The sequence below is a fragment of the Oryza glaberrima genome, chromosome 5 (genome assembly GCF_000147395.1).
Source record: "Oryza glaberrima chromosome 5, OglaRS2, whole genome shotgun sequence".
NCBI lineage: Eukaryota > Viridiplantae > Streptophyta > Magnoliopsida > Poales > Poaceae > Oryza > Oryza glaberrima.
In genome coordinates, this window is record NC_068330.1 from 7,694,021 (window position 1) to 7,706,071 (window position 12,051).

A 12,051-nucleotide genomic window follows, 5' to 3' on the forward strand; every position below is an offset into this window, starting at 1 on the left:
ATTGGTTAAAGGGTAATTCAAAGTGAAACATCGATAATAAAAAGGTGATCCAAAGTAAAATCTACTCTTCACAAAATCATATAAATTGACAACTTCTACTTAAACCTGACATGTGGGATGATAGTTTTATATGATTTGACATGTCGTAGATGAAAACTCTTACATGCTGCAATAAGTATGATAGATGAAAAAACTGGTAAACTCCACATGTCAAATTTGGGTTAAATTGTTTTGTGAAACAATACACAGAATTATGTGTTGCATGCTAAAACTCTTATGGTTTTATAAATTTTGGACCTAATATTTTTCATTTTCATTGTATAAAAGTTTCGTGGCAAGGGTCTTCACTAGTTTTTCATAGCCATAATTTTATAAGAAATATATAGTGCAAACCATATAAGTTTACTCATCCTGACGTGCACAAATCTCATATACCTATTTCGGATTTTTCAAGTTTCAATATGGAATATGATTTACACTATTTTTTTTCGCAATTTAATCATTCACCCAAATCGTTTGGTTCGCTATCCTCGCGCTCTTGTCTCCACCACCCAAAATCCCAAAAATCCTCGAAACCCCGCTTCCGCCCACACTCCTCCACCTCCACTCTCTTCCCCTGTAAACCCCCCCCCAAAAATGGCGGCGGCCAGGGCCCTCCTGCCCGTCGGCGGCGCCGCCGCCGTCGCCGTTCCTCGACGGCTGCGCTCCGGGGAAGCCTCGTCGACGTCGCTCAGCGGCCCCGTATCGGATGGCGCCCGCCTCGTCCGCCGGATGCAGCTCCGCCCTGCTCCCCTCCTCGGTTCGTCAACTTGCGCGCTGCCTTCCCTGCGGGGTAAGCGGCTCATCCGCACCCCGGCTGCTTCCTCCTCCTCCTCGTTGGACTCCACCGGGTTAGTGCCCCCTTGCAGCCTGCCGCTACGGCCCCACCTTCTCCGTCCTCGTTCAAACATTCTTATGCAAAGAGCATTGTGCTGTTTGGTGTTTGCTGAATGCTGATAACTCGGTCCTAGCCGAAGATGATAGTTGTATTATCTCTTCGAAAGCATACCTTGATCGTTTTCAAGAGGCAAAGATAGTTTTCTTTTTCTGTCTATTGCGCAAATGGTTTATGGGATTATAGTAGCACCTCATAAGCTGAAGAGTAAAGTCCATCACCGGTCCCTAAACTTGTACCTCTGTGTCATCCCGGTCCTTAAACTCACAAATCGACCGTTCAGGTCCTCAAACTTATTCGACCGTGTCGTCCCGGTCCCTAAACTTGCGAATCACTCGTTTAGGTCCTCCAACTTGTTCAGTTGTGTCACCCCGGTTCCTAAACTTGGATTTGAATATCATCTGGGTCAAATAGGACGGTTTAAAGACTTTATATTTAAAAATAATTCATAACTTTTTCATGTGAACTCTAATGAAGACAAACTCTATACCGAACTTGTAGCCCTCGACGCGATCTATAAAATTTCAAAATCTATAAACATGCAACAATATTTTGGGACCCTAAACAGTTTTAATTCAAAAACTTTTCAACTACAAAGTTGTAAGTCGCGTCGAGAGCTATAATTTTGATATAAAGTTTGTCTTCATTAGAGTTCATATGAAAAAGTTATGAATTATTTTTTATATAAAGTTTTTAGACCGTCCTGTTTAGGGACCGGGGTGACACAGCTGAACAAGTTGGAGGACCTAAACGAGTGATCTGCAAGTTTAGGGACCGGGATGACATAGTCGAACAAGTTTGAGGACCTGAACGGTCGATTTGCGATTTTAGGGACTGGGATGATACAACGGTACAAGTTTAGGGACCGGTGATGGACTTTACTCTAAGCTGAATGAGTAGTGTAGCGATGTTCATTACTGGACCAAATATATGTATGAGGAATTGGTTTCTTATATATTTCACTATTGAATTAGGAGAAGAGTCAAATACTAACTAAAAGAGCATTCAAATTAGATAACTGGCAAGGAACAATGTATGGGTCGATTTTAGAGTAGCTGGCAAAATATGCCGCTAGGCTATGCATGGACAATTACTTGCATTTGGGACCTTGAAATTCCCTTCGTGATTTCTATTTGTATTCCATCATGAACCAATGGAGGTCAGATAAGGCTGATTTGAGTTTTTCAGAGTCGTGTGCACTTTTTAAGGTCTGTTTTGGAGTTTACATTAACTTAGTGTTAACCATAATTTCTATATAGCACATGAGTCCTTTACTGAAAAATGAATACTTTTAAAAAGAAACAAATAAGGGAAGTTGGCATTGTTCATGAGTACATCTGATGATTGGTCCAATTTATTTGTGACTGCAAAATATCCACTCATTTATAATTATTGTTGGACAAATGGCCCATATCACAAAGACACAAACATATAGTGCTTTCCCCTCTCGGATAAGTGTTCTTTCACCGATTGTAGCAATTGGAATGGATGAATAGGCCAGATTCCTTTGAAGTTTTGCTCTTTCATGTACTTCACAAAGGAAAATAAAAATGAACTGAAGACAAGGGAAATATTCCATTGGAATGATGGATAACAATTCCTGTGTCTCAAACACCAAGTTTCTATGCTTTCTCATCTGCTGTTTTGTTTTTTTTTCTGCATTTATATTCTTGTTATGTTCTCATATGTTCCAACACAGGTTCTGATTGTGGCAAGTTTTTAAGACAGTAGAGTCTAGGCGATGGAGTTACTTTATTCTCAGTGGATATTTGTAGATATGCATTTTCTTTTTGAATCAATAGGCTAGCATGCTCTTTCATTAATGGAAAGTTAAGAGCTAGGAAGATAGGTTTGCAGCAATTAGGGACAAGCTATGAATCCGGTAACTTTTTCACTAGTTGGACAACGCCTCCTAAACAAAAGAACCGTGCCAAACTTTTAAGTGATCATTCTCTATTTGAACTAATTCCAATTCTTCTCACCACCCTGTATATGTAACTTTAATTTTGGGAACTGAGAAATTGCTATTACACTTTACAGGGAAGCAAAGCCTGTGGGATTTGCAGAGAGATACCCTGCTCTTGTCACCGGTTTCTTTTTCTTCATGTGGTATGCTTACTCACCTGAGCGCACTTTAGAATTTACAATTGCAGGTGAGCGAACTGAGAAGTTGCTGCCTAATGTGGTTTAGCTATTGCCAATTCACAATATGATTTTGTAGGTATTTTCTGAACGTGATATTTAACATCCTTAACAAGAAGATCTTCGACTACTTCCCCTATCCATAGTACGTTTGCTTTATATGTGTGCCTCCTTTTCTTTTTCCTTTCATGTGACAACATGCATCTTCATGATCTAAAACCTCTTTCTTGCTAATATAGTTTTGTGTCGGTGAGCCATCTTTTGGTAGGAGTCTTGTACTGCCTTGTCGGCTGGAGTTTTGGTCTCCCAAAGCGCGCGGTATTCTCATGCCCATGCCCTTCTTCAACCATGATTCCTTTCAATAATGAGCATGAATACACAAAATTATTAGGGGTTGTTGGTCAACATATATCATTGCCAATGGCAATTGTCAAATAATGTGCAGCCATGATAGAGCAAAATTGCTGGTCTTTTACATTTCCATTAGCTGAAAACCTATAATGAAATGCTTTATGGCCCTCAAAATATAACAAAATCACTTATTCATTCTTATGTGTGATGTTTCTGACTGACAAGCGTTCTGGACGAATACGTAAATTGGATTTAAACAGGCCAGGAATAATTTTTTTCTGTGGCTTTACCTGTTTGTGTTCAATTAGGATCAATATTACCTGATCTCCTACATTAGGGCATTTTCAAGTATTTTGGTTATATGTCTACCTTGTAGAGGGGAAGGGAGGATCGGCAGCCAGCTACTAGATTTCAAGTCTTTGACTTGCTACTGGTGTCCGCGAACTTTAGATGTCGATGAAAAACATGTGAAGAGCACTTGTAAAAGAAAGGGTTAAGGCTGTGTTTGCAACCCCTTGTTCCCAACCCCTCTTCCTCATTTTCCGCTTGCACGCTTTTCAAACTGCTAAACGGTGTGCTTTTTGCAAAAAGTTTCTATACGAAAGTTGCTTAAAAAAATCAAATTAATCCATTTTTGAAAAACAATTAGGTAATACTTAATTAATCACGCGCTAATGGACCTCTCCGTTTTCCGTGCGGAGGGAATAAGTTCCCATCCACCACATGCGAACACAGCCTAAGGGCTCATTTGGTAAATTGCTGCAGTTTGCCACTCTTTCTCTACTTTTAATATTGGAGTAATTGGTGGTGATAGCCGTTCTACATTCTCATCCTTGCTCCGACTTCACATCAACTTACTGATACATATATAAAATCTTATTTCCTGTTGGAAAATTAGTTTTTTTTATGCTTTTAGTATAAGGAAAATAAATTTCCGTCTAAACACATATGCGCACTTCTAGTTGTCCCAATAATGTGGCATACCATGATTTTTGTGGCAAGAAAATTGATGCGCAAAATTTGAGAACTTGTATCAATGGCATATTGGACATGGGGTTAAGAAAGTGTGGCATCCCAAGTTTGGCAACAAATTGCCAAACTTATCAAAGTAGAATCCACAAAAAACTCCCTAAATACATCAAGCTAGTATACATACTGAAAAAGTTGTATATTTGTATGTATCATCAGTTGTTTCATATCCAAAATTTTTTACGTTAATGATATCATTTCTGGAAGGCAATAGTCAAACTTGGGAAAGTTTGAACTTTTGTAGCCGATCAACTCAATGGTTCTGAAGCTACTGTTCCCAGTTGCTGTCTGCCATGCTATTGGTCATGTAACAAGCACCGTGTCCTTTGCTGCTGTAGCTGTCTCATTTGCCCACACCATTAAAGGTACTGCAACAGTATCTTGATTTTATTTTTGTATTTTTGGCCTTTTGCGTTTCTTCTTTATGCTGAGATTTTTCCTGCAAATACAATGAATGCAGCTCTTGAACCATTTTTCAATGCGGCTGCTTCACAGTTTATCCTTGGCCAGCAAGTTCCATTGACGCTGTGGTTATCTCTTGCTCCGGTTGTGATAGGTAATCTCATTATGCCTTTTGCTTGTGTTCCTAGCAGTACATCACTTGTATCTTAACATCAATGCAAATAAGGACATATGAAAGTAGGTTTCATGGTTGTCAAGGCCCCTGTGCAGGTGATGCCTCAGCATCCAAGCACTCCAGTAACATTTCCATGATCAGATGCCTTGCCTTATGATGAGGGCAAATGAGAAAGAGCCAAATTGATACTTATAGTCCTTTCTGTTGCGCAGAGTGGACACATGTTCCTAGTAGGTTGGGCCTTGTGCCTTCTTTATTTCTTTCCTATTTCTCTCTAATTCCTATAGCATAATGACCATTTCTTTCTCCTGAATTCCGGTCATCATGATATTACAATGGCATATCAATAAGTGGTGTGCTACACGATGGCATGCTTAATGAACCCTACCTTATCGTGCGATAAACGCAACTCTGTGTGTGGGCTTTGTGGGGGGGGGGGGGGGGGGGGGTAGGCTGAGCTGCCTTGGTTATTCGGGAGGAGGGAACAGACTAAAGATGAGATTGAAGAACCTTGGAGAAACTACAGTTTGATTATTTCACTGTTTATTGCTTAATTCCACAGATTCCTCCATGACATGCTTAGATAGGAAATTAATATTAATATTCTAGATATTATATAAGATGACCAGGGAACCAGGGATACTCTTTACTATCAGTTGTCTCAGTAACATTCCTCACAGCCTCCATGCATCTTTAATCATTTCAAGCATATTATGTTTTAGGACTTTCTAGTTGTCTCTATAGCATCTCTACTTCTGTGCATTGGTAATCATTTGGAGTATATTCTGTTTTGAAATAATCAGGTGTTTCAATGGCATCTCTCACTGAACTTTCATTCAATTGGACTGGTTTCGTTAATGCCATGATTTCTAATATCTCCTTCACATTACGGAGCGTTTATTCCAAGAAGGCTATGGTTTGCTTGTTACCTCTAATGATCTGCATGCATATTCACTCTTCCTTTTGATACTCCCGTTTCATTTTTTTACTTTGTTGCTGTTCTTTATCACAGACTGACATGGATAGCACCAACCTGTATGCGTACATCTCAATAATTGCTCTCCTTGTCTGCATCCCTCCTGCAATTATTGTAAGTCTAATTTTATCTTTATGCATGTTTGTTACATATTTAACACTTCAGCTGTTGGTAGCATATAGGTCTATAGATACCTAAAAAGGCATATCGCAACATAGCCGATGTTAAGCATAGCATATTTATCAAGTTCTCACCATCTTGTTGTTTATCACTGTGCTGATGATATTTTGTCGTTGATTTATTGGAGTGGATTTGAAATACAGTAGAAAATTATTCAGTATTCACTATGTAGGAAAACAAGTAAAGGAGTGTAATGACCAGAGTCTACAGTTCGAATCCATGGAGAGAACTAGTAACTAGTAGTTACCAGTTTTTCTGACCTGGCCTGGATTTTGTGCACTGACCATATTGCGTATGTTACAAAAAAGGCAAATTTTGATTATATGAATTTGAAGAAACTATGAAAGAATATCATGCATGTGTTCTACAATTGCCAACCACCAAGGATAGAATTTGATCCATAAACCAGTAAACCACTACATAATTTAGCAATTTTTAGGAGTTCATTGTTGTGAGTAACCATGTTTTGCAATACTCTTGCAAGTAGTTGTGATTTATGCATGCATGCAACTCTTGTGTTTGTTGGTAAATAATATAAGGCATTTTTTCAATTCAGACTAATGTGGGGGCATAAAGAAAGATGGTCACAATGATTGTATTCATTTGACAACAATTCCTGATTTTCCTCCTAAGGTCAAAACTACCTAGTGTATGCAACACCTCCTTTCTCTAATTACCCTAATCATGTGTTCTGACATGGTAAAATCCAATTTTCCCTTTCATGCTCAAACCACTGTTCCTCTATCCCTTTGAAAAACTGCACAACATTTGAAAATTTAGTTCCATCACGAAACATCGCTTCATGTGCTTGCACATGATCTTTTGCAGTAAGCAAGTAACTGCATTTACTTTTAAAATTAGAAATTTAAGATATTACCTGCGTGGAATACCAGCCTAGGAGCAGGATTTTACTCAAAATTGTTGTTGTTTTTCTATAACCCTGATAATAACCATTTATTACAGTTTGCGAATACATGTTAGAAAAAGTGATTTTAGCAGTTTACTTTTTGCAAAGCTCCTGTTGTTTTCTCATTCCAGATTCCATGTTGCAGCAGAGCACAATGCCTTCAAAGTTCAAACTGGGTCCAAAGCACAGAGCGGTAGAGAAATAGTCTGAAAATAATCAGAGATCCACTGTAACCTTGCTACTGAAGTAATTTGAACATCATGATTGACTACTAAGAAATGAAAATCACTCTGCTTGTGAGGTTGAGAAAACTTGAAACTGATGTCACAGCTTCCTGTTAATTAGCTGTGGTTGGTGGCTACATTTGGGAGGAAATTGGACAAACCAAATAATATGTTTTGTATTCCTGCCCTGCTAACTAACCTGGTCTGTACCGGCCTCTTCCTGTCCCTCCAGAGGAAATTGGAACGTCTGTTTAGAAATGTGCTCATGCTTATATGCTGTTTGTATAGGTGTATGTATGGTTGACAGGCCTGCAAGTGGCCTAATCCAATGTTGATGTTCGCCTGTACATGTCTTATGCATTTGTCTTTGGTATTAGTCCCTGGACTGATGGTACAATGTACTGGTTGTGAGGATCAAGGGTAGGGATTCCCACTCATCTAGCTATTGGCAGGTCCCTTGCATGATGTGGTACAGGCTCTTGAGGCAAGGCAAGGTTAAACCATAGATCTAGGTACCGCTCATGTGAACTAACCGTACTGTAGGAAGGCATGCTCAGCTACCCGCAGGGCCTTAGCCCATAGTAGTGTGGTTAATAAAATTCTTTTATATGATTTCTTTTTTTTAGAGAAGGTATTTTTTACCCGGCCTCTATATCCAATCGGATATATATAACCATTTAAATTGGGAACTTAGCCCCTCAAACAATACAATCTGAAATTCGCTCCTATGAAGATTTGAACTCAAGACTTTGGGGTACTACTCAGGTCACTGCAACCACTAGGCTACATGCCCTTTCTCATGATTTCTTAAGTCCGCAAGATACCTTTAAAGTCACCTACGCATTATCATTGACTTTCATGTTGATTCTTTATAACACAAAATTTGCAGATTGAAGGACCTCAACTAGTGCAGCATGGATTCAAAGATGCTATTGCTAAAGTTGGATTAGCAAAGTTGGTTTCTAATCTCCTTGTGGTGGGCTTGTTCTATCACCTTTATAACCAGGTAAATAGCTTAATGTCATAATTTGCCCATAGATCAAGAATATCATGAAACAACATGGTTTATAGATGAAGGTTAAAAACAACTTTAATCACTATTACAAACAACATCCTCAAATAACTTAGTCCACATGTCAAGAATAAAAACAAGCATTTCCCACATCGTAAGTTCGTAACTATCAATATTTTGAAACTAAAACTTTTTATAGTTGTTCAGATATAGAAATAAATCATAGTATTAGGCAAATATGGATAAATTTTCTGCCATTTTGTGATGATAGTTGGTATTCTCTCTTTTATCCAGGTTGCTACAAACACATTGGAAAGGGTGACCCCTCTAACACATGCTGTTGGCAATGTGTTAAAACGTGTCTTCGTCATTGGCTTCTCAATCATTGCATTTGGTACTTTTAATTTTAATCTTTCATAATGATTGTCGATCAGTATGCATATTCTTGTTCTTGCCATTGGCAAGTGTTGTACTCTTTTTTTGTAGAACTTCATATACATAGTTTTAGTGTGCAAATGATCTGATGTTTTTGTGTAATACTTGGTGAACTTAATGTTGAACAGGCAACAAGATCACCACACAAACAGGAATTGGCACTTGCATTGCCATAGCTGGTGTTGCACTCTATTCTTATATCAAGGCTAAGATTGAAGAAGAGAAAACGGTATGTGTGTATACTATATACATTCTAAATCTCAATATTTGCAATGCACCCTAACGTTACTTCTTTTTTTTAGAGGAACCATTGCAACTGAAAGTAACATAAACTACACTAGTACACTCACATTTGAAGCAACCTGAAAATTTTTGGGTTTTGTTTGGAAATTTTTGTAAACTTTTTTCAACATGGCAAGATTCAGAAGATACTTTGGTTGCTAATACAGCCAAGCATCAAAGCACAAAATGTAAAAAAAGAAAGACCAAGAGTTTCCACTATCATGTTTTGGGGTTTACAAATAAACATCACTTGAAGTGTAAATGAAATTAATATGGATATATGTGCACGTCCTGTTTTGGGGTTTGGAAAAGAACATCATTCAATAGACAATTCGAACGACCTTAGCTTATATCTTGATCTTCTAAGTGAAACTCCATTGCCTGAGTGGTTGAGCATACATGACATGCTAGTCCAGTTTGAGTTTGTGCGCCTAATTGATCTTTGAGCTGGTTCCATCTTGTTCTTGTGATTGATGCAGCAAATGAAGAGCGCATAAGGAGTTGAATCTGTGGATATAGTTGGGTAGCTGCTTTGATCGATCTGTATTGCCTCCGAGAAATAAAATGAGCTGTAAGATTTATAACAATCTAGGTGCCTGCTGTATCTCATCTTGTTTGTTATTGTCGATTTCGCTTTGAACAGCAAAAGCTACCGATGCATTTTTTTTTTTTGTAAATTATAACTGCTAAAAACCCGCAGAAACAAAGCCTCCATCATCCCATTTTCCCCTTCCTTGGCTATTTGGACTTTTGATGATGCTCTTAAGTTTGAGCAGCTATACGTAATTCGTTATTGTCTTTTTCTGGTGAGGGTTTCAGGAGAAATTGACAGGTTTTTTTTTTCGCAAATGTTGTCATGACGTAAATAGACAATTTCATTTGCTTCAAATTTCCTATCACTGTTGCTCTCAGCCCTGCATTTGGTCTAAAATGTTAGGTACAAGGGTGAGTAGTTGTCCTACACAACCTTTTCCTTTTTTTTCTTCCAATCCTTTATTACTCCCTCCTAATTTTAACATATGACGCCGTTGACTTTTTAAACAACGTTTGACCATTCGTCTTATTCAAAAATTTTATACAAATACAAAAATATTTATGCCATACTTAAAAGAATATTTGATGATAAATCAAGTGACAATAAAATAAATAATAATTACATAACTTTTTTGAATAAAACGAATGGTCAAACGTTGATCAAAACGTCAACGGTGTCATACATTAAAATGCGTACTCCCTCCGTCTAGAAAAACCCAACCTAGCTAAGCATGGGACATGACAATTCACTTTCGTTGTATTATGTTGTGTCTTAATGTCTTAACTTTAACTAAATTGGATTTTTTTTTGAACGGATGGGGTATATCATTATGAAATCTCTCTTTTTCTTCTGGTTAAGCCACATCATTTTGACATAGTTCAAAGGACACAAGGCAACCTAATCATTAACATAGTTTGCCTGGATTTATTAGCTTACAATTTAATTTTTTATTTAGCATTTCCATGGTTGATCTAAGATAGCTTGCACAAAACCATAAAACGAATCCGCCTTCATACAAAACAAATGTATCTGGGACATTACAAGTGTAGTATTTCGTTGTGTAAATCTCTCGCAACACTTTGGATTCTCATCTATATAATCAGCAACATGACAGGAGCGATAGTACAATTTCATACAAAATAGAATCATGGTTTGTACTTGAACAAGCTACAAAAATCAGAAATTATATATGCTTGGGCTAGTTCGACATTTTCCTTTCCTTTTTTTCTGGTGACTGAAGATTTGGTTGGGTGAACTCAGATACGCGTCTCTGTATCCAATTGTTGAGACAAATGTGTTGTCTCCAAGCAATTTTTTTCTTTACCTCTGTTACATCATCAACCAAGATATTTGTCGTAGAGTCACCCAAACATGAAAAAAAAAAAGGAAACGAGGGTTGGATCCAACAAATAATAATAGATCTAATTATTCACATTACTAATATATTAAACCAGTCAGTGTGTCAGACCTTATCTCCTACCAATTTTAAAAAATTATAGCAAATCCAAATCATATCCAAGCACAATAATATCCTGAACCAACTTAAAACAATAATATCCTGAACCAACTTAAAATTAAAACTATTGCTCCCGCTCCGTCTGACTGATGAATTAGAAATAGTAAATATGATCAGTTCTCTAGTCTCAAGATTATCACTTAAAAAATTCTACTATAGTACTCTCTCCGTTCCCTCCGTTTCAGGTTATAAGACGTTTTGACTTTGATCGAAGTCAAGCTGCTTCAAGTGTGACTAAGTTTGTAGAAGAAAATAATAATATTTTCAACCCAAGATAAATTTATTATAAAAATATATCCAATTATTGATTTAACGAAACTAATTTGGTATTATAAATATTACTATATTTGTCTATAAACTTAGTCAAACTTTAAATTGTTTGACTTTGATCAAAGTCAAAACGTCTTTTAATCTGAAATGGAGGGAGTATAACAAAACTACAATTTTACTAACATATATCTCTACTATTATAAAAATTAAAGATATTTTTGCCGGTACTTTGGTACGTCATCCGTGTTTAAGTTGGTTTTCAAGTTCATTTGCTTTTGGAATTTTAGATTTGTATTTGAGTAGATTTTAAATTCATTTGCTTTTGAAAATATAGGAGTCATATAAGAGATCTCTTTAAAAAACTCATATGCTAATTTGAGATGATTGGACTCCTAATTGTAGCTCATGATCTTGTAAAAACAATATCCAAGTAAATTCTTACAATGAATTTCACTTTAGCTAAACCATATAATAATAATAAGATTAAGATAGCCTTCATCTTTGCAATAGACCGGTATTTTTTTTAGTTTATATAAAAAGAATGATGGTTATAAGTTGGGTTGCTCAAGGCTTCCAGGTGTTCGACACGTCATATCAATATTCTGTCATCCTCTTGCAGCGTTGTACGTGTAAAAGCACATGTACGGCATATCCGAATTTTGATATTGTCAAATTCAGTCA

At 37.1% G+C, this 12,051-nt stretch overlaps 1 protein-coding gene across 1 annotated transcript; it reads left to right on the plus strand.

Moving 5' to 3' along the window:
- The first annotated feature begins 566 nt into the window (after positions 1 to 566).
- LOC127774717 (triose phosphate/phosphate translocator TPT, chloroplastic-like) lies at positions 567 to 9,788 on the plus strand. Its single transcript, XM_052300999.1, has 12 exons — positions 567 to 890; positions 2,975 to 3,043; positions 3,156 to 3,221; positions 3,316 to 3,394; positions 4,701 to 4,821; positions 4,917 to 5,012; positions 5,837 to 5,949; positions 6,046 to 6,123; positions 8,210 to 8,326; positions 8,627 to 8,726; positions 8,896 to 8,996; positions 9,529 to 9,788. The coding sequence occupies exons 1-12, from the start codon at positions 637 to 639 to the stop codon at positions 9,544 to 9,546; spliced, it is 1,212 nt and encodes a 403-aa protein (XP_052156959.1). The 5' UTR covers positions 567 to 636; the 3' UTR covers positions 9,547 to 9,788.
- Positions 9,789 to 12,051: the final 2,263 nt, after the last annotated feature.